At 41.3% G+C, this 23,836-nt stretch overlaps 1 protein-coding gene across 1 annotated transcript in view; it reads right to left on the bottom strand.

The window, feature by feature from the left end:
* The window catches only part of LOC119736368 (zinc finger ZZ-type and EF-hand domain-containing protein 1-like), an 80,355-nt gene that overhangs the window by 38,520 nt on the left and 17,999 nt on the right, over positions 1-23,836 (bottom strand). The window contains 24 exon segments of the mRNA XM_038210381.1: positions 424-497; positions 688-760; positions 1,487-1,566; positions 2,423-2,544; positions 2,898-2,986; positions 4,190-4,344; positions 5,527-5,638; positions 6,469-6,634; positions 7,407-7,591; positions 9,050-9,169; positions 9,932-10,839; positions 11,089-11,257; positions 11,636-11,701; positions 12,275-12,379; positions 12,721-12,791; positions 13,648-13,795; positions 14,910-15,075; positions 15,687-15,793; positions 16,645-16,746; positions 17,499-17,661; positions 18,997-19,059; positions 19,815-19,904; positions 21,709-21,764; positions 22,440-22,519. Coding sequence (XP_038066309.1) covers positions 424-497; positions 688-760; positions 1,487-1,566; positions 2,423-2,544; positions 2,898-2,986; positions 4,190-4,344; positions 5,527-5,638; positions 6,469-6,634; positions 7,407-7,591; positions 9,050-9,169; positions 9,932-10,839; positions 11,089-11,257; positions 11,636-11,701; positions 12,275-12,379; positions 12,721-12,791; positions 13,648-13,795; positions 14,910-15,075; positions 15,687-15,793; positions 16,645-16,746; positions 17,499-17,661; positions 18,997-19,059; positions 19,815-19,904; positions 21,709-21,764; positions 22,440-22,519 — 3,470 coding nt within the window.

The following is a 23,836-nucleotide window of genomic DNA, read 5'->3' as shown; positions in this document are numbered from 1 at the left end:
GCAAGCAGGAAAACCAAATAAAAAATGTTCAACTCCCAACATTTTTTTCTGCTCTCTTGCCAAATTGTTTTTGGTACTTTTCTAGGATGGCCAGAGTTCTCAAACTTTTAAGTTTGATACAGGCCTGCAAAGGGGTCAGTAATAGAATGATATATTAAAAAGCAAGGGGGGCAACTGCCACAATGAAAGTATGATTAAAAGTGATTAATTTTTGACTGAGCAAAAACGTTTCCTGTACTTTTTTTCAGATTATTGAAATTAAGATATTGACGCTGACTTTCAAAGAATGGCTTGAGTCGCGAAAAACTTGGCAGTCCGCCAGGCTAGTTTCACACATGAGAAAACACCACATTCTTGTAGAGTAATCAGTTCTTTTTAATACACAACAGATTTGAGAGAATTCAGGAAGATTTTAAAACGTACCTCGACTTTCTTTTCCAATTTTGTCAGCCCGGCAAACTGCAGCAGAAACCTGGCCTTATCTCGAACCACTCCAACTACAATTATAACAAAACGTATTAATAATAAATCATTGTTCAGAGACTGATGAACTTTACAGACACAAATTTGGCACAGCACAGCATGTACTACCTGGTTTACTATTTTAGTGACAGTAGCAGATACTTATTTTTTTTTTTAATTATCATAATAATTATTGATATCAATATTTACATAATCGCTACTTACTGGGTTCAACTTCCAAGCATCCTGTTTTTGGATCTTTCTCCTGCGCTGCAAGTTGCTTCTGTCGCAGGTCAATCTAAAAAAAAAAAAAAACCACAATCAAAGTGCTTCCAAATTTACAATTTCAAACTTTACAACGTGTTTAGATTGCTTGGTGGCAGGAATCTTATGACTGCACAAAAACATTTCATACAAGAAACGGAAAAAGACTGTCGCGGTTGAAGTTGCTTTTTTTTCCCCTCTTAAATAATGGGTTTCCAGTTCTATTGCCTTGCCTTACTGTCTTCTCACTTTGTTATGAATCCTGTGATTGTGACATTAATGACCTAGGCTTTCTTTACACATGTCTGGTTTTGTTAATGCGCCTATCAATTGTTTCCCCCACCCCTCCCCTCCCGGGCTGCCCCACCCAAGACGTGGGGATTGTCACTTTTGAACTGACAAAATCCCCACCCCTCGGGCAAAATTTAATTGACAATCCCCGACCATGCCCCGACTTACATACGTGGGGCGCACTAGTGATTGCCTTTCCATTAGTACGCCAACGTTAACAATGTAATTTGAGTGACCAAAATCCCCACCCTGGGGCATGAAAAACGTGACCAAATCCCGACATCGGACCTGGGGCAGCGCAGGTTGGGAGGGGTGGGGAAACATTTGATAGGCGCATACTAAACACACGAATTATAATAAAGACAAGGCACTGACTCTCACTAACAGAAGATACAGATTTTTATTACAAATCATCAAATTTAAATTTGACAAAAGTCAGCAGTACACTGCGTAATTAAGACAGACTTACAAGGAGTGGTCTAAGTCCCTCAGCAGTTCTGAATGCTTGTAATATGCCGTCGCTGGGCTTTGACGGAGAATCGGGTTCAACTGCAAAACACAAACAGTAATGAACAGCAATTTATTGCAATTTGTGCAGAGAAAAGCATCAAGTTAACAAAAGACTTCAATATGCTGCTTAATAAATACTACTGCGTCAAACACTTCCCTTTAGATTCTTTGCATTCAGCAGCCATCTTGGAGGTCTACTCATGCTTATTCCTGAGGAAGAAACACTGCACCTTAAAGATGGCCACAATGCAAAGGAAAACTTTATTTTCTCCTTTGCATCCAAACTTACTTTTACACTATGAATGACATCGACTGTACTTCAAAACCAATGTGAATTTAGTATAAGATGGAATTTTCAAATTAGGTTTTTGCCCTTCACCGACGTTTAAACACTGTATACTCAGTGTGTTACCTCCCAGGTGAAAGTTGGAAAAAATCACTCGGGTGGGACTCAAACCCACAACCTCCTGCTTTCTAGTGCAGATGTCTTACCACTCCACCACAGAGCTAACGGGATCGGTTGGCTGGTTCGAATCTGATTTTACATAGCAGCGGGTACCGCATAAACTATTATAAGATGGAATTTTCCGTCGGGGTGATATAAATCAAATAAGGTTTTGCCCTTCACCGACGTTTAAACACTGTATACTCAGTGTATTACCTCCCAAGTGAAAGTTGGAAAAAATCACTCGGGTGGGACTCGAATCTCCTATCATTACGATAGTTTTCTACTGTGCACACCGCTGCTTTAATATCTACGTGTTTCATGAAGATTAAAGTGCACATTACACACTATAGTTTAAAAGAATTGTTGTCAATCCACTCTGATTGTATTTATACACTGAAACTTACAATACTAGTTATTAACACAAATGTATACATATTTTTGTTTTACCATATGTGGGAATTGTGCTTCGAAGCTCCTGCGAGTGCCACAAGAGGGCAGCAAACACTGACACGACTGCACTGTTGACCAGCTCCCCACCGACTGAAGGCATGTGATAGAGGGACTGGCATCTGCACGAAACCAACAGAAATTAACCCGTGAAAATATGACCAGTCAGTGATTCACAATATTCAAATGCAGAACAGACCTAAGGCCCCCCCCCCCCAAAAAGTCTCCGGTTTCTGGTCTACATGCGCATCGCAGTAGCACTGAGCGTCGGCAAACTTTTTTTTAATGTAAGATAATGTCTCAAAACCGCCAAACTCACTGGTTTGACTGGGATCCTGCTGCTGCACAAATTTTAACGTGTTTCTGAAAAAAAAGGACTTGTTCAGGTTTTCATCTGGTTTTATATGGGCCCTACAGATACACGGTGAAATTATAACCAAACTGTTCTTTAAGATCAGTAACTTTAAAACCTTACTTGCTGATAAAGGTAGCTGGTGCACCAGGGGAGCTGTTTGCAACTCCAACTAGAAAATCGTTGATTACTGACTCAATGGGTTCAGTGGCCTATGGAAAAATATATGAAAACAGTTTCGTAGTAAATAACAGAGTCGTAACAAAGCCAATCACAAAATCCATCACAAGCCGATCACAAGTCAATTTGTTTTCAAAATGCCATGGTCCAGTGGTTACAGTGTTTGACTCATGTACAATGGTGCGTTGGTTTCAAACCCTGCCAGGAACATGGTGTTTGTGCCCTTGGGCAAGACACTTAACTACAATTGCCTCTCTCCACCCAGGAGTATGAATGGGTACCTGTGAGGGTAGAGGACCGAATGTGCGCTGATATCGGCTGCCGTGTGGTCCCATGGCCTAATGAACGGGAAATAATTGTAAAGCGCTTTGAGATTGTTGATACGATTGAAAGCCCTATATAAGCATTACAATAGTTAATTAATTAATTAAATTACAAACATAGTCGCAAGTTAGGATTTGGGTCATTCTATACATTCGCGGTCCATTTTTTTTCCCTGTCCCTATTACATCTGACATCTATGTTTTTATAATTTTGATGCACTACTAAATGCAGTCATCCTCCAAGAGTGATTATGAATAGCAAACTACCTACCCAACAAATGCAAAAAATTGTTTGAAGTCGATCTTGATGATACTTGAATGGCAAATTACAAAGGACCAAGGTAATAGGGACAGAAAAGCTGTCACACTTTGGACCCTAACTTTACAGAATGATCCAATCACCCAATTGTTTGTTGTCATTGACTAAGGCTATTCGACAGTGTGTATAAATGGCAAAAAAATGAAACAATTCAACAAAATAATAATAATACCGCAGTCTTATATAGTGCACGTATCTACCAACAATTAGGTACTCAAGGCGCTGGAAATTATGTCTATTATTAAAGGCAGGTAAATGAAGTTTATGAGAAATATGAGACCCATTATGTAGCACCTTATAAAGGTTTACAAGGTGCTGCGGCGCATATTGCAGCCACTGCCAGAAACACCGGGGCAAACCCCTCTCTTAGCGATAGGTGTTACTGGGTTCTTTATCGTGCATTACACAACACACGGGACCTACGGCTTTACGTCCCATCCGAAGGACGGAGCAATAATGGTAAAGTGCCTTGCTCAAGATCAGAAGCACCATGTTCTCACAGTCAGGATGCGAACCCATATACCACGGCACACAAGTCGAACACCGTGACCATTGGACCACAATACCCATTTTGGGCTCGGTCTACAACTCACATGGATTCCAGAGAATGAGCGTGTCAGCCTGGCGACCTCGTGACCTCCTCTGAACAGCGTCGTCCAGAGCTCCCCCTTGAGTAGGTTCTCAGCGGCTGCCTTCAAGCTCTGCTCCTGGTCATCTGATGAGCTGGCTGGTTTCTCCACAGACTTGGCTGTTTTCAATTCAATTTCAATTTAAAAGTTCAATATCAAGGGAAAATACATACAGAAGATTGCATAACTAAACCACTTGCTCCTGTACTGTGTGGTGTTACAATGTATTTATTCACTGATGGATCTATAAAACCGTAGATTGCTAAGGTGGTTTTTGGCGCAAGGACAGGGAGTAACAAGCAGGGTGATTTGGTGTGGCACAGAGCCACCTGCCTATGATACACAACACTACCAGTGTTGTAGTACTCGTACTGAAAGTAAATTTTGGTACTCGTACTCGTACTTGCAAGAAACAAATTACCAGTGCTGTTACTCATACACATACTCATAACAAAATACCTGTACTCACACTCTTACTCATGCAAAAAATTTCCCGCAAGAATTTAAATTTGTTTAATGCCTAGTGTGACAGCAAAAAGGCCTTGAAAACGTGTGACACAATGAAATTTGCTCCTACTTTTGGGAAGTGCTTGTACTCGTACTCATACTCAAGTACATTTTAGGGTACTTGTACTCGTACTCATAGAAAAAAAATGATTTGTACTCTTACTCGTGCTCATGGCAAAGTACTCATACTCATGGAAATGTACTCCACTATAACACTGAATACTACTAGTGTCAAGTGACGTCTTTGCAATGTTCGAAACTAAAATTCAGTGTACATGTATTTTATATACCGCCAGAGGAGAGCAAGACAAAGAAAGTAATGACAGATTCACTGTTGTGCTCGAACGGTCCTCAATGAGAACGGTCCTCAAACGTAGGTTTGTGTGATTAGACCATGAAAGAGTAATAGCTGCTGGGCAAAACTTTCTTAAATCTCGCAAAATCTTATGAAATACCTTATGACAATTTGACTCTTTATTTCGTAGTGGTCTATCAGAGGTCATCTCTGATGTGTTACCATACAATTAAGTTTTTCACTGCGAGACATGCTTTTAATACCATTATTCAATTGCATTATTATTGACTAAAATTTCAAGAGGATTTGAAGGCTATATTGGGAAGGTTTTGGATGAAGAATATTGGACCAAATAATATGCAACTTTACTCTGATCTCCGAGGCCACATAGTAACCTAAAACCGATTGATTTGAAAAAACATTGATTACAAATAATTGATGTGAATAGTGTGTTTACTGAAGTTTTGAGAACAGAAAAAATTAATAAAATGACTCTTACGTTTTGGAGGATTGAGGAACGAGGAGCAGATCTTCCCTTGCAGTTTGGCCAGACTCAGCTGGAGGTCGTAGAGCCAGGAAAACTGGATATCACGAGACCCTAAAGCTGTCACCTGCAAAATGCCAAATAAATTTTAAAAATATAAGAATGTGACATTTCAAAAACGCCTATCCTGGCCTAAAAAATCATAATTATTTTTGTTTTTAACCATATGGGATGCTTACATTTTTCAAAAATTGAAATAAAGAAGTTCTACATTATATGTCTTTCTGTTTTGCTAATTTTGTCCAATAACCACTCCTACATGAACATCAGCAGTGTAAGCTTGGCCTGCAAACACTGTGACCCTTCAGGAATAAAAACGTCTACAATTTCTGTTCAGCAACTGTTTCACCCAAGACGTGCCATTTTGAATACAGACACCTTAATTTTGCCTATTCCAGTATCTTCACTTCTGAATACATATGGGTTCCGTGCACATGTACCCCCTCAACGGTAAGGAAGGGAGAAGTTGGAGGAGACTACTGGGAGGGACATTCGAACGAATTGCCGACGACACCTGACGCTCACGCGATGACGCTATGGCTAAAAAAAATGTGGGCAAATAATTGCCAAAAAAAGTTTTTAAAAGGAATTGCAGTAGCGAATATTAGAAGGTGACGTCACATGCGAACGGCCTATCCACCCTCTCTCCCCCCCCCCCCCCAAACAAATATTCGCCTTAGCCGGCCAGGCGCGGATCCAGAGGGGGGTGTTTTTTGTTTCCAACCCTTCCCCCTCCCCTGTTGAAAACAACCCGGTCTACATTTCAGCACACCTCCCTGCAAAAATTCTGGATCCACCCCTGCTGGCCCCCCTAAAATATAGGCTCTAGAACCGCCCTGGTACACTGATCTTGAAACACAACATTTAAAACAAAACCAACATCGAAAAACCACTCACGGTGAATTTGTATCCCCATTCGTTATTGCTGCTGTCAGAATGAAAGAGGAACTGTAGACGGTGGGGTGACTTGAAGATATGGGACACCGGCCACTTATCACTGCCGACCTTCTGATCATAGACAGTCTTCTTGCCAAAGGAATCCGTGAATTCTAGGTAATCGTACCTGATGGAAGGAACACAACATTTGTTACAAATTAGGTTTTTGTTAAGTAGTTCAATTGATCTGTTCTTGCATTCAGCGGCTGCAGAACAGTTTTGAAAGGGGGGGGGGGAGAGGGCCAAAGCACCATCGGTGCCGGCCGGCCGTTGCAAATTCGGAAAAGTGGGGGGGGGTGTGTGTTACACCCTGGCCTCCCCCCCCCCCTGTTCTGCTGCCTATGCCATGGCAACTACATTGTTAGTAGGCCTTCCCGATGATCGAAAGCGATCATTTGATCCCTTTATTTCCAGAGACAGTAGACTAGAGAACTTATTTGTTATGTTTATCCAGATATAGGGCCTCGAGTATTTGCGGACCTGCCAAGAAAAAGTGGAAAAAGTGGGGGGGGGGACAATGGCTTTTAAATTGATAAAATAGTTCCTCTTGGTGAAAAATTCCTCTTGGACAAAATTGTGGGAGTTAGATGAGAAATTTTGATTTGGTGTTTTTGTTGATTTGGTGACGAAAGGCAAAATGATCGTTTTTAAATAGATAAAATTGTTAATGGTAAAAGACAAAATTCCTCTAGGGTGAAAAGGAGCGTTATTGTCAAAGAAGGGACAAATTTATTGTTGGTAAAGAGCACAGTTAAAAAAATGCAAAGAGCAGAGTTCTTCATGGTGAAGTTAAAATATCTCACTTTTCGAAGACCAAATTTCTTGTGGAGGGTACAGTTCTTGTTAAAGATCATGGCTCTATTTTTTTGGTTTAGTTATTGCCAAAAAAACCACCTCACCTCAATTCCGTCTCGCAGCGTGGATCAAAGTCCACCTGGAAGACCTGAGCTCCCAGGCAGTTGAAGACCTGGATATAGTGCTGGTTGTGGGCGTACTTGTGGGCCGACTCCACCTCCCATTTGCGTAGGACAACCTTCTCCTTTTCCTTCTTGGTTGTGTCTTCCTTTGTGTCATCAATCAGACTCTGGTAATAACAATAAAAAGATTTTCAACGGACGATCTTTATTCGGGCATGCAACTGTAAAGCCACAAAGAACAAGGAAATACCAAGACATCACAAGACTTTGTACATTGTTTTTCAATTTGTACTGGCAGACATGGCTGCTCCGAGGAAAAGTTGCATGTCTGTTTACTCAGTAAAAACATCTTGGTGATCAAACAACAAGAAAAATAAACAGCTTTTCAGAGATGAAATGGAAAATCAAGGGTGAGAATAATGGTTGCACAAATATTATTCAATACAAATTTGGATTACTGAATATTTCAAAATCTGTTTCCCACTGAGGAATCATTTTTTATAAAATTGCAACGGAAAGAAGGCAATTTAAATAATCAAATCATAATCCCCAAATCCAGTGTCAGCCAAAAATTGTCCAGCTCGATTTTGACTGTAAAACAGATTGTTCAAGTCAAATGCTGGTTCAAGCTTGGTGTGGATATTATTAGGCAAATACAATTTTTAAGCTCTAGCAGTATCTTCTATATCGGTGGGTCAGTCGAATGGTCTATCTGTTTGTCTGTCCCCGGAAAATGGACCAAAAATATGGTGTCCCATGTGTGTCATTACGTCATATTTTTTGGCGTCGCATTTTTCAGCTCTGGCAGGGATCATTTTGATCGATTTCATGCAAGACTTTCATGCAATACTTCTTGCAACATGGCCAGAGCTTATTGTGAACTCGCACTTGTTTTGGCATGACAACAAGTAAACATGATGCTGCAATTTTGCAAAAGTTGGACACATTTCAAGTCCGTCAAATTTCACTGTGGATGTTCTGTGATGTCATATTTGTTTCTCAGTACCTAAGCCACCTACCATGGCTGTATTTTCAGTCAGTTTTGTGTCCGTTGCACAAAAGTTAAAGTTAGGACCTAATAATGCAATGGATGCAAAATGGACTGAAAACCCACTTATTTTTTTTTGTTTTATAATGATGAAATGGCACAATTGCAGAATACCCCGCCACTCAATCTATGCACCTCGTAGCCGGCTACAAAGTCACGGTTGATTGCCCTCAATAAACCTTCTCAGCGCTACTTTATGTACTATGCGTCATGCTCCAATGCACTCCCACTCCGTATCCGCGTAGCTGGCAACAGGGTGGTTGGTTTGGAATTTTTTCAGCAACTCCCATTCCTGTTGTGTTGCTTCGTTCTCAAGCATTATCAAGGGGACTCCCATTCCGTAGCCGCGTAGCCGGCAACAGGGTAGTTGGTTTGGACTTTTTTCAGCAACTCCCATTCCTTTTGTGTTGCTTCGTTCTCAAGGGGACCCCCACTCAGTATCCGTGTAGCTGGCAATGGACTTGGACTGTTTCTTTTCCAGTGATTCCAACCGCATAGCCAGAGATTGTATTTCCGAGTGGCCAGGAATATTTTGCAATTACTCCGATAATATGCCAAGCTTTCCTCCAAGACTCACCTCATTAAAGTCACATCCCAAGAGCTCCTGGAGCTGTTTGACTGCTACAGAAACTTGCATGATGTCACCCAATATAGACTGGGGCAAACACTGCTCACTCAGCAGAATCAGCATCAGGGTCTAGGGTACAAGACAAAGGGTCAAAGGTTGAATTCTTATTTCTGATATCATCAAGTGAGCCTTAGGCTGGGTCAGCATTACACGGCTACGGCTTGAAATTACACACGAGTCTATGTGAAGTGGCTGCAGCTGCTACCAAATACTTGTGTGTAATATTAAGCCGTAGTCAAGTAATTCGGACATGGCCTTAGGCTGGGTCAGCATTACTTGGTTATGTCTGCCAATAACACACGTGTCTATAGAGGTAACTGAAGCCATCAAGTTATTCAAACGTGGCCTTCTTTGCAGCATTTTCACATCTGATGAGAATTTTTCAAATAAGCAATTATCTGTCGTAAGGTTAACGATTAAGGAATCTGAAAATACAGCAGAGATACATACACAAGGAAAGTAACATTTCAAAACAACGACTCTATAAACATTGTTCCTTAGCATTTAATTTTGATGAGACTGCCTTTCCACTTATAAAATGTTGACAAGCAATAGTAGGCTAATTGAAACACTATCAAGATCATGCAAAAGACTTGAAGAAAGTTGTCATACTTTTGCATCAACAAAACATTACGCCTTAAGGTTGGTTCACACTTCGCGCAAATGTGAAAGCAAAGCAAACTTGACGTCAGTAAATATTCACTGCGAAATTTGATGGAGTTGAAATTTGTTCAACTTGTGCCTATTCGCAGCGCAAATTCTTCGCATTCGCGTTCACTTCCGTGCAGAGTTTAAACCAACCTTAGTGGAATATGACATTAAGAACTTTACCAGTTGCCTCATTGTTGTCCCGACGAAGCTGTACTGCAGCGCATCGATGAGTTTCTGCCGCTGCTGTTTGAGCTCCAACAGACGCTGCTGCAGCTGCTGCAGCTCAACGCGCTGGTGTCGCTGCTCCACTAGGATCTGTAGCTCTTCCTCCAGGCCGAGTTTGTTTTCGGGTTCTTTCTCGCTGCTGTCGGTGACTTTCTCTTGTTGCTGCTGTTGTTCTTCTTGTTGCTCTTGCTGCTCTTCCTGCTGTTGTTCTGTTGCTGCTTCTTTTACTGCAGGCTTGGGCTGTTCCACTTGTTCTTGCTGTGTCTCAGTCTTTGCTGCTGAACCATCTATTACCGTCAGGACTGGTTGCTGTTGTTGCTGCTGCTGTCCTTGTTCTTGCTCTTGTTGGTGTTCCTCTTGCTGGTCTGTTGCTGCTTCCTTCACAGGCATTGCAGAGTCTTTTACGGAAGGCTTGGGCTGTTCCGCATCTTCTTGAAGTGTCTCAGCTTTTACTGCTGCATCCTCTATTTCCTTCAGGACTGGTTGTTGCTGTTGCTGCTGCTGTTGCTCGCTGACAGTGTCCTTGGCTGCTGCTTCAGGTAATTCTTTATGCGTCACTACTTCCATTTTCTCTGTGTCATCTGAGGGTTTTTGTTCTTGCTGTTGCTGTTTAGTCCTGTCATCTGTTGCTGACTCTTCAGAAAGCTGCTGCTCCTGCGCTGCAATTCCCTCCTTAGACTGATCCTTCTCATCTTCCCTCTGCATTTCCTCCTGGTCTTTCTTAGGAATTTTTACATTGAGTATCATTTCATTTTTGACCCTGATGTCGTTCTCAAGCTGTGTCAGCTCGTCTTGCCGTTGCGCGAGATGTTCATGGAGGTGGTTGAGAGCGCTGACACTTTTGGCACACTGCATGCTGGTGTCTACAAGATGCAAAACAACCAAAAAATCTGGAGTCATTCTTGCCATGGAGAAAATTGCACATAATCTTCAGGTGGAATGAAAAAAAAATTTTTTTTACTTTTTTTATTTTGATTCAGTAAGATTCAAAAGTTCAATTTTCTCTTTACTTTGGAAATAAGTACATGTATAGCATTATGTGCCAAATTGATGTTTCTCGATTCTCGATTTGATGTGCCAAGGTTCGATCCCCCCCCCCCTTGTGTACTTACACTTGAGTATAGCATCATGAGCTAGCTTGGTGTGCATTGGGTTAGGAGTCTTGGCCTGTAGTAGATCCTTACACCATGCCATCAGGCTTGCCAGTAGTGCACCCAGAAGCTTACTGACGTAGGACTGGCCTTTTGGTAGTTCTGCTGGGTTGCTCAGACTAGTTTCAAACTGTTGCAATTTAAAAGTCAAAAACAAACATTACAAATTGTTGGTAATTAAGTGAAAAAGTTTAACAAGCCATATTTAAGCCAATTGCCATTTAAGTCTTTTAACAGGAAGAAACCAAAAGATATTTTAACACTGTAGATGTTTAAAATGTTGATATTGTTTTCTTTTCAATGAACTTAACAAACAGTTCTTAATCTGAATCTTCCTCCCAGTAGAAAATTGTCTAATGTTTTGAACTGGCGTGACTTTATTACTCATTGGGAAATTCTATACCCGGAATGTCCTGAATTGTTGTAAGATACCACTTTCAGTAACACCTTATGACTAATACCAGTTTACTGAAATCAAAACCAGTACAATAAAATCATGTGGACTCACCTCCTTATAGACGACAGACTGCAGAGTCCCGAACACACTGAAGATTGCTTGAGCATCAAAGTTCTCCTAAGGAACCAGACATCACACACAAATTATGAAATCTGACCATTGAAGGTGGGCGATTAGATGGCCAGGTGGGAAAAAACCTTCCAAAAACTTGCAGAAAATGAAACACAAGTTCCAACAAAAAAAAACAGGGTGCTGTCAGGCCATGATACCAGTTTTTGCAGCAGCTCGAGATCAGCGCATTCTGGTCTCTACCTTCACAGGTACCCATGTATACTCCTGGGCGGAGAGAGGCAATTGTAGTGAAGTGTCTTGCCCAAGGACACAAGCACCATGTTCCCTGTCAGGGTTCAAACCCACGTACCACGGCACGTGAGTCAAACAACGTAACCACTGGATCACAGCGCTCTGATAAAAAGATGTAAGGTTCTGCCTGATTTCCTAGGTTAGATGGGCTAATAGGAAACAAATGGGTATTTTTGTCTTTTCTTGGCCTTAGTCCTTTTTGTCTCTTCAAACCCCCCAAAATATTAATCAGTCAATACAGAGTCCCCAAACAGACTTTTTTTACTGGGTCATGGTAGGCAGTTAAAAAAATGTACATCGTTACTGCGACAAATTGGAATTATTTACCTCAGTTGGGTCAGAGGGTAGAGTGAGCAGACCTCTCGTGTCGACGCTCCCAAAATGATGACACAAGGACTGAAAGACCAAGTTAGTGGCTGATTCCACGTTGCTCTGCAAATGAGAAATATGTGGAACAGTACAATTCAGAGAGGGAAAACAGTTGTGATTTTTTTTTGGGGGGGCAATAAACGCAACTGACACATTTCTCATTAGAGGCCAACATAAAGTCGCAATGTTTTACATAAGGCCTGTTTTCAAAATTTTTAAATCAAAAAAACAATAAATAATAGGAGTGATTTTTTGGGAATTTCATGCTCTTAAGTTCATGGGAAATGTCACCAAAAGATGACAACGAAAAAATGTTTCCAAAGTTTTAAACACCGAGGGTTTGTCTAAAAAAGGCCTAAAGTGTGCTTCTGAATAAAAATATCTGAAATGAAGAGATATCTTACGCTCAGTAGATCCATGAGATGAAACAGTTCTTTCTTTCGCTTCTCCTTGTCTGGAAAGAAGACGGCAGCTCCTATCGCACAAAATAACTATTGTTATTATACGCAGCGACTCAGTCAGTTAAAGGGAAGATATAACACTTGCAGACATCAAAAAACAAAATGATTGAATAATCACGAAATTACTTACTGGATTGTAAGGGAATGACAGTCTAAAGCATCCTGTAAAATCATGTCTCCTAGTGTGCTGACATTTTCAAGAAAAATTTGTATTTTTCCAACGCTTGTCGGCCGACCAGCATTGGAGAAAACTTGCTTTTTTCAAAAACAGCTCCGAATTTTTCATAACAGTTGTTCCGCATTTCCTTTGCACACCTGTGAAGGGGTACAAGCCTGCCAGACTGATTCTCTGACCTTACAATTCCCCAAAGCCATACATTTCTCTGTTTCATCTTACGTGGGGTCAGGGAACCAGACTACAAGAACATGATTAGGTTTTTGTTGGGTTTTTCCATCATCTACATGCCCAAAACGTGAAACAAGTCAGTTTTTATTTGCTATAACACACTCATCCTCCAAATCCATTTATTTCTGAAAATTGTAGCAAAAGCAAATGTTGTACATTCCCTTTAACCCTAACTCCCCTGCCTAGTTTTCTAGGAACCATACCCATTCTGGCAAATTCCAACACCCACATGGGAAATTGTACACACACACTGTTGGACTTAGTTTCTGGAGGTATGCCAAACCCAATGTAAAAGACCATCAGTTTAGGGCTACTGTTCCTATCCCAACAGATTTAAACAAAACCTACTGTTGAACTTTGATGGGTTGGGTTCAGTTAGGGTTAAAGGCATATAACTGTAAAGGAAATTGGATGATTCTTTTGACATCCTACGATCAGAACCAATAACAATGCAATATACTAACCATCAAGGATAGCCTCCTTGGCTGCCTCTTGCAGCAGTGCGTCAGGGCCTTGGGCCGGGGTATCCTGGTTGACCAGGTCACAGAGATGAGTGAACATGGTTTGGCTGCATTCCTCCCACTGAACTAACCAGTCTGGCTTGGCATTCTCCTGACAAAGAAAAACACCGGAAGGTAATCAGGGGGAACTTTTTTTCTATATTTCAGCTGTCCACTGTTAAAAGTTAAACATTAAAAAGATGGTTATAAAATGAATTGAAACAAAATTGCAATTGCATTATAATTATAATGATTATTGTAGCAATATTTAAAATTTAAAGGTTTTTCACGTTTTTAATAAAAAAAAATTTAATGATTGGTAAGCACCTTGAACGTCATTTTGAAGGATTTGGCGCTATATAAGATTGTTATTATTATTATTTTATTATTTTTCTCCAATTCCTCGTCAATAATTGCAAACAAATTGTGCAGACATTTGAGGGCATTTCATAAAGTACACTGAATTTTAAGTCATTATTATTTGGCGATCATTTTTTTTTACCCTGGCTTGTACCTGGTTCAAATAAATTATCAAAGTGTCTGGCAGCGTGGCGACCTTAATACTTGACAAATTTCTGTGCGATGACCTTTCGGAGAGGTCATGAAAGAGCTAATGGAACAGTAGGTAGTGCTGTGTGACCAAACAGAAGAGTTCCAGAGTACAGACGAATCCAGACATGTGATCACTGAACATTCATGAGGCCCCCTTCAATGGAGCAACCATTGTCTAGGCTATTATACAACTGCCCCATGATGGATTATCTGAACAATAGCTAGCACAATGCTTTTGCCATTGAAGGGGGCCTCCATGATAGAAGCGATACAGTACCCGGAATAGTCTATAGAGGAATCCGGCAACAAGAATTAGAAGCTTTGACTGCGGTGGTGTCACGCTCACCCGCATGCTGCACACGTTCTTAAAGACGCGACACAGGCGCGTTTTGGTATTCCTATTGGTTGAAGGAGCCCGGAGTGTACTACCTGAGCGAGACTCGCGCGAGTCTGGTGCCACCGCAGAAAATGACTGCCGATGGATTTGTCAATAGAATACATAACATGCCTGCACTGGTTCATGCACTGATGATGCCGAGTCACCACGATTTTATTGTTTTACCAAACTGAGCACCGACCTGCAGCATCTTTGCATGTGTGCTTGCTACATGTTTACAACAGCATTCATATCACTGTCACTGTTGAAGGGGGACTTTTGGGTTCTTAGTTTTCACCTTTTGCAGCATGGCCACAGCTCCTTCATCCGCCGGCAGGGCCTGAGTGATGATTTTCTTCAGTTTGAGTTTGGCCGTGTCGCTCTCTAGTTTGCTCATGATGTACGGGTAGCTGCTGTGCAACAACTTGAGGGTCAGCATCCGCGCCAGCGTCCACTGGGGAGATCTACATATACAACCGACGAACAAGGAGTATAGTACCATTAAATGTCAGATAAATCCTTCAGTGAACCAACAGGTCTGGTGAACTTTATTGGTTTAAAACTTGACCTCTTGATAAGGTCGTGTCCAAATCTCTTGTCTTGGGCTACTGTCTAGGTCCTTGAAAACCGCAACCTAATGGGGACATGCTGAGAATAGATGTAGTCATAGCTATGGATGCATGCTTCAGACATGGCCTTAATTTCTCTTCGCGATGTATTAAGATTGTCATTCTGGTACCACATTTCCCCGCAAACTTTGAAAATGTGAAAAAAAAGTCTTGTTAAGCACAGGTACTGTGGTTTCTTACTCTATTATACCAGTGGTTTCTTGTTCTATTATACCAGTGGTTTCTTGTTCATTATGTAAATTAACTGTTCTTTATGCAAATTAACTCGACGTTCTAATCAGTATGCTCTGATTGTCTTCAGGAGAAGTCTTCTCCTATAAAGCAATCAGAGCATACTGATCGGAATATCGAGTTCACAACCGACCGATTCTTTTCAGAACCACACATCTTCTCAAAAGAGATTCTTTAACATGGTGTTTCCGCAAACCCTGACTAATTTGACTTACGTGGTTGGCATGGCGTAGTAGAACTTGCTGAGGAGATCCAGGGACACTGCCTGCATGTCCAGGCCCACCAGCTTGCCGTTGGAACTCTCAGATTTCTTTGACTGCTCCTGAAGGAAACATTGAAACACAAATCAAACTTATTGATATAGAAAGGCAGGGATGACTTTGTCAAAGTTTATTTTTTGAAGCTGTTACTAGATTTGATACTGGACTAGACTTTAGATTGTGATTGGCTTGCCGGCCTTGGGACAACTTCACTATTTATTATACTAGGCTTCACACCTCACCAGCTTCGCGCATGACCGCTGGTAAACACCTCGCCCGCTTTGTGCGCAGTCACTGCTGAACAACTTGTGAATACACACAAGCTTTCGTGTAGTTAAGAAAAAATTCTGAAAAAACTCATTTTACGCTCACTGTGAAAACACTTTCAATCCATTTTTTTTCCTATGATTCTCTTTAGTGTTTCTCTTCATTTTGTCACAGAAAAACTTAAACCCAAAAATGCGTCTAAACCTGTTTTCCAGAAAGGGGGAAACACTGTGTGGACGTGGGCAAGTCCACACAACGTCGCCTCTACCTGGTTTATGTGGACATCTTTTGTTCGGAAGTCCACACAGTGAATGTAATGCCTACCCACAATGAACACACCCACACATATTTGTAAATACCGGCAATCGTGGACCCCATATTGTCCCTAATCCTCATTCCTTTGTTTGTACTCTAACTTTTTAGCAAAAGCTCTCATTGGTTTTGTACACGAATTTCAATTGTGGACCATCGGTCAATCATGGACCCATTGTTTGTGCCCTAACCCTTTTGTCCCAAATCCAAGATTGCCAGGGTTTACATACACACACCCTCTGCGCTTTATAGTACAGTGATGACGATAGCATGAGACTGACTTAATTACGATTCCATCCGAAAATCTAATTCACTTTTGGACAAGTTCACTTACCTGACATTTTGTTATCCCGACAACGAAGTGGAGAACTCGCACACAGAGATCTGCTGCAGTGACTGGGGCTTCCTGATCAAATGGGAGTGGTGCAATCAGCGACTGAAAAGAACCAAACAATGACAAAATGAGTACCGTTCAGGGGGCGGATCCAGGTTTGGTCAAAAGGGGGTTAGCTGCCAAGTGGGGGTTTAGCAGGAATTTCCTGTTTTTCTGCACGATTTTTCATATTTTTTAACAGCCCAAGAGGGGCTTTAAATCCCCTAACCCCCTTACAGATTCGCCACTGCTGTTACTTCACAAATACCTTGGTGATCTGAAACATTTGCAACGCACAAAAGCAGTGAGAGGGATGAACGGACACTCTGACCAGACTTGACTTGAGCCCCATCCCTCAGTCAAAAAAAGCGGAATAAAAAAAGACGGGGAAAATGAAAAATGAAAAGTAGCCATAGCCCTATCAGTCCTGAATCCTCCAATTTTAATACGATTTTGCACACCCCCTAGGGAGTTAGGGTTAAGCCAATTAATAACTGGAATTTCGCACGAATTGCAAAACAGACACTGCTAGAGAGTGAACTGTATGGCTGTATACATTAAGGCTATGTGTGGCTATGTACATATTATCAGTAGCACCGGCTTCTAATGTCTGAGGTGCACCACCAACTTTCCAAATTTGCTAGATCCTGTCAAAAAAAAAAAACTTCTGAGCCCTCTCCAATGTCAAACACATGCGTGCACCACTGGAACAAACCTGACTTTCGTTCGTGACAGCAACTGAAAGGCCGAAACTTTCAGCATTTGGGCTTCTGTTTTTGATTTGAAAAAAAAAATTAAACCCTACTCAAGTTTACCTTGATCGTGTTGTCAACAGATGAGGAGTTTGTGGCGTGGCCAAAGAACCTGATACCGAGGATACCAAGCCTCTCTGCGTTCACAGGATCCCTGGGTCTCAGGAACTTGACCAGGATGTAACGGCCCAGGGTGATCTGGTCAAGCTGAACGTCTGCCTCATCCCTGGGAATTAAAAGGACACAATTTATTTTTACAGATTTGTCCTTCTTTTTGCAGGTTTAGAGATGATAGACACAAGGTTAGTAATATTTGAGGCTTTGCATGGTGGAGAAACTCGTGAATGAAAGGTTTGCGGAAACACCATGTGCGAATGATATCTCAACTAAGAGAATGGTTCTGAAAAGAACCAGAGGTATAAACTAGACACCTCTGGTTCTTTTCAGAACCATTCTCTTAGTTGAGAAATCATTCGCACATGGTGTTTCCGCAAGCCTTTCATTCAGACACAAGGTTCACAGGCACAGGATGACAGCCCGGAAGATGGGCTGGATGCTAGATAACAAACAAGAAAATATGGGCTCAGGAAATGTTCTGCAGTAAGGCAAAAAAAAAAAATAAGTCGGTCTCTGGTCAGCGCGCGCGTCAATTTTAATCATGCGCGTCAATCTTTTTTTTTTCCAATTGCCGCACCTCCTCAATTTTTTTTACCAAAGAGCACCAAGGAATGGGAAATTGAACCAAGGCAAATGATCGAGAGCACCAAGGCAAATTATGGAGGACACCAGTGTACATGAGGACACCAAAAAAAGCAAAATAGTACCCCACCTTGTCTGTACAATCCAAGCTTGAAGAAAAAGAAAAAAAAAACAAAAACAAAAAAACACAAGCCGCGCCCCAGCGTCAATTCCGGACCCTTGGTCTGACCAGAGAAAGAATATTTTTTTTTTTGGCCTAAGATAGGATAGCTAATGGGCTCCGTGCAAAAAGAACGCATTGCCGACGGCGCGTAATTCATGCAAATATGCTTTGGCTTTGAGACATTCAGAAACTAAATTAGTCGTGCCTACTTTGCACTGTACACGCGTGAAGCAGTACCCAAGTGCGGTGTGTCCCGCCCACCGGGCTCTCAAAGAGCGCCCTCTCCTGTTCGCGCATGGAGCCCATACCCTGGAATTCACTCATATCGCCCACCCCGCAAACAGGATGCTGGGAAGGGCTGATCTCTTTGAGCTCTCATTGGATAGATTTTGCGTGACCTGTGACGTAGCATGCAGCACACAAACGCCCTACAGCTGTTTATGATACATAGCGCGCGCTAGCTGCATGCGAAGGTCATGATAAGTTACCCATAATGCCATCCGTACTTCCTTCACAAGATTCTGTGAAGCGGCATCAGCCCTTCCCAGTGCCCTGTTTACAGGGCAGGGGGTACCAGCGAAACCCTGGAAAAGGAACTACCTTACGTTTGACACGAGCCAGAATCATGCATGAACACAGGGAAGGATCCATAAGGTAGCATTTAGGCTGGTACCGAACCTTACAGTGACCTGAACTCACCAATCGTTGTTCATAGTGAAGAAGGCAACCGGGTTGTCAGGCTTCCCAACGATTGAGACAGATCTACGATGAAAAAAAAACCAAATCACAGTTAATGAGATTAACAAATTGCTGGTTAAGTATAAATATAAACATCTTTGAAATGTTATCTCTTTTAAGGGATGCACAAACTTATAAAACACGGATCCAAAGCAAAATGGAGTACAAGAGTTCAACCCTGCATTTCTACTTTACACATATGTTATGGATCACTTTTTCTCGCTTGCTGTAATAATAACAATGTGGCGCATATACAGCGCTTTATACCAAAGGTCTCAAAAGGCAGCACAATTATTACCCCCGTTCATCAGACCATAAGACCATTCTTTCTACAGCAGCTCAAGATTAACTCAATCTGGTCTCGACCCTCACAGGTACCCACTTATACTCCTGGGTGGAGAGAGGCACAGGTACCCATTTATACTCCTGGGTGGAGAGAGGCACAGGTACCCATTTATACTCCTGGGTGGAGAGAGGCACAGGTACCCATTTATACTCCTGGGTGGAGAGAGGCAATTGTAGTTAAGTGTCTTGCCCAAGAACACAAGCATCAGGTTCCTTTTCAGGGTTTGAACCCACTTACCATGGAACACGAGTCAAATAACATAACCGCTGGACCACAGCGCTCCACAAAATGCGGAAAACAAAAACAAGCTTCACATGCCAACATCCCTTTTTGGACACTCATGACAACAACAAATGAGTTGTTGTATTTGTAACATACACTTCTGCTTTACACAAAGTTGGCATGGATACAAAAACAACTTTATTACTGGTACCTTAGTCCATTGAGAATACGATATTCACTCGGTGTCCAGTTGTCGTACGCCTCAAACTTGGCGAGGTGGCGCTGCAGTTCAAATTCCTCTCTGAAAAATAAAAGGAGACGATAGCAAAGTCAATCAAATATTATTACATTAAAGCTACAGTCCATCATTTGCAGCCATCCGAAAAGTAACTGTCGTAGTTATTGTTGAAAAACAAACTTGGATGAAAGATAGTAAGGGAACTAAACTCCCTGTGAAATTTTTCTTTCCGGGAAGCTGTCATTTGAAGTAATCAACGAAAGAAGGCATTTCCAACGGTGATTCTTAAGAAGCACCGCAGGAAAATTTAAATTAGTAGTTCGTTTTGTTATTCAGCGCAGCGCGCACAAGTATTGGAACGACGCACACGCGCGCGCGGTTGTTATAATTCGTCGGATCAGTGCGCGACGTCGCGTATAGCTGCAATTCAAAACAATTCAAAACATGATTCAGTAACTTTTGATTTGAAATTGAAATCTTAAAATGCTGTTTTTCTCGGAATGTACAGCTGAAGCTTAGCTGAAACTTCATCAGGTTAGTTGCTCAGTATCCTTCATTAGATTTTGAACTCTTTTGTTGCTTCAAACGAACAAAATGCACAAATTACAAATGATGGACTGTAGCTTTAAGCTTGTGAAGATGGTCTGAAGCACCATGAAGTGATGTATCTCCCTAACAAACCAAACAGACAATACTTCACTTTGTGCTGCACCTGTCACAACAATACGTGTTAGTTGGTGGACAGGTGCGATTGAGTGTGTGGTGTTTTTCCTCTACTACCCTGTACGACATCCGAGGGAATCTTAAGTCTGTTTGATTCTTACTGACGTAAGTCTGTGATCTATACTAGGAGTCCCATGTTACATCTGGTGCCTCTCCTAAACGGGACGCATTGTTTTTATTTGCAGTTCGGTGTTTATTCATAGGAAATAACAATGCGTCACGCCATTGCTTATACTCAGTCATGCATGTACATTAGAGCATTTCAAAGAACAGTCACAGCCACAGCCACAGCCACAGCCACAGCCACAGCCACAGCCACAGCCACAGCCACAGCCACAGCCACAGCCAGCCATGGTCATAGCCACAACCAATCTCCTGCTACGGCTATGGCTACGGCTATGGCCACGGCTTTAGCTATGGCTATGGCCACAGCTATGATAACAAACCATGATCACGAACCAAAATATTTCACAGGGGAAAAAGGTGTTATTGTAGCAATAGCCATATCCCATATCCATAGTCATAGCCAAAACCCATGATTATAGTCACAGCCACAGCCATAGCCGCAGCCGCAGCCGCAGTCATAGCCACAGCCAAAGCCACCGCCATAGCCGTAGCATAGCCGTAGCCATAGCCGTGCCACAGCCATCGTCTTAGAAATAACCACATAATCATAAACCAAAATATTTCGCAAAAACCCTAGCATTAATCATAGTCACAGCCATAGCCATAGCCATAGCCACAGCCATAGAAATATATTGTCACGGTATGAAGTTCTCACATGCCAAGTTTCATGCTTTTATCACAAAATGCGCAATTTTGTCTCTATGCCGCACCACTCAAAGAGGAAGTAAAGTGAACTGGAATGCAAATCGGAAGACTGTCATGTGTCAAATATGACACATGATTGCGTATGGGTTGTGCACGATTCCATTACTTTTTTTCTAGGAATATCTACTTTCCATCAGTTTCTGCCTGAATAACTACTTTCCACCAGTTTCTGCCTGACTAACACGGCTGCCCACCACTTTTAGCTGTCCAAAACTGTATTAATTGCAGCGTCGACCAGGTGAACTCGGTGAGATAGTGGACTCAATTATGAATAACCATTATCAAAAGCGTGGAAATCTAGGTTTCAACTCACTCATCATCATAGACGAAGACGAAGCCAGCTGCAGGCCCGATGGTTCCCTTGCAAACCTGTTGAACGATGAAAGAAATTAGTTTTAGATAAAAGAAATTAGTTTTTTGAAAGAGGTTTTTATAGGCTCCATGCACTTACAAGAGAGGTGGTCTCCCCCAAAGTCTCCCTTTCTTACTATTGAGGGGGTATTTGTGCACAGAGCCTATAAGATATCAAAAGAACTCAAATCTTTTGTAAAATGATGCACCTTCACAGACTTCTCAAAGTGCAGCATCAAAAAAGGGGTATTTTTATTTTTATTTTTTTTAATTTGAAAACAAAAATGTATATTCATTCGGCCAAAAAAAAAAAAAAGTCGGTCTCTGGTTAGCGCGCGCGTCGATTTTAATCATGCGCATTGATCTTTTTTTTTCCAAAATGTTCCGCGGTAGCTCCAACAGCGCCCTCTATTTCCGCACCTCCTCAATTTTTTTTTACCAAAGAGCACCAAGGAATGGGAAATTGCACCAAGGCAAATGATCGAAATGGGAAATTGCACCAAGGCAAATGATCGAAAGCACCAAAGCATATTATGGAGGACACCAATGTTTTTGAGGACACCAAAAAAGCAAAATAGTACCCCACCTTGTCTGTACAATCCAAGCTTGAAGAAAAAAAAAAGCCGCGTGGCCGCGTCAATTCCGGAACTTTGGTCTGACCAGAGACCGATTATTTATTTTTTTTGGCCTTACCTTGATTTGTACTTTGGTGACATGGACTGGCGTCTCACTGACAAAGAACATGTTGACCTTTGTCTTTTCAGATATGTATGCTGTAAAATAAAGTCGAAAAGTTTAACATTTACGGGGTTTCAACAAGTTCAGAAAGGAACAGTCTTGTCTGAAATTACAAAGTATAAAGTTGAAGACAGTTCTTCCCACTTTGAGACGCTGCACCTAGGTTTCAAACTGAAACAAACCCTTTGCAAATAGCCATTGAATTAATGGTTGACTGACTATTAAATTACTTATTTCCAGGCCTTCAAGCAGACCCACGTGAAAATGTAGAAAACAGTAAGATCAAAAATTTAACAAAAAAAGAATGAAAATACGACTTTGGAGGACAAAATGAGGATAAAAGTAGGACTTTTGCGGGCTTTCAGGAGTAGTTTTCATTGATACTCCCCCATGTCCACAGCATCATAAGCCTCATTTGGCATGTTCTGTACTCACAACACTTGTGCTCCATCCTCAACTAAGCTCTTGGAAGTACAGTTGCAGTGCTTTTGTGCCCAAGCTCTTCATTGTGTGATTTACATATGACAATGTGTAACAGTGTTATGAAAAATATTCAATGAGATTTCACATTTCTGAGTCATGGGACAAAAAAAGTAGGAAAAAGTAGGAATTTCAAGTGAAAAAAAGGAGAAAAAGTAGGGGAAGGTAAAAAAAAACACCCGGAAACAGTAGGAAAAGTAGGAATACTTGAAAGCCTGTACTTTATTCATAAGATTGAACAAAACTGTGACCACTCAAGATCTGAACCAGGGACCTCCGGAACATAAAAACATATTTTGTTTCTGACAAACACATCTTGAACTACACGGTGGAGCAAAAAGAAGGAAACCCACTTTTGACAGGAATTTTAACCTATTTACTTAACTATTTGAACTGGGTTTTTTTATAATGTAGTAAAGTATAGCTCTTCAACCATACATGGTGAAAAAAATCTTTAAAAAAATCACAAAAGTAGTGTTATTATGCTGATTTGATTACAAGTCACCAAAATCACTGTTGTCCACGTGTAAGTCTGTTGTCTTCAAATCATGCTCCTGTCTTCAAATCATGCTCCTGTCTTCAAATCATGCTCCTGTCTTCAAATCATGCTCCTGTCTTCAAATCATGCTCTCAGTCAAGCGGAATGAATAAAGCCATCCATGGACAAACAGGTTTGGCACATAAACTTTTTAAACTACCATATCTCAGAGACAAGATATGCATTTGCAAATATTTTTTCATCACTATGTTTAAAGATCAATATTTTAATATCATTAAATTGAATTTTTGAAAAATGCTCAACAAGTAGGTGAAAATTGCTGTCAAAAGTGGGTTTCCTTCTTTTGCACCACCCTGTACATTGACAACTTTTT

This window comes from Patiria miniata, unplaced genomic scaffold (genome assembly GCF_015706575.1).
Source record: "Patiria miniata isolate m_02_andy unplaced genomic scaffold, ASM1570657v1 HiC_scaffold_3, whole genome shotgun sequence".
Lineage (NCBI taxonomy): Eukaryota > Metazoa > Echinodermata > Asteroidea > Valvatida > Asterinidae > Patiria > Patiria miniata.
This window is presented reverse-complemented; position numbering and strand designations above follow the sequence as displayed.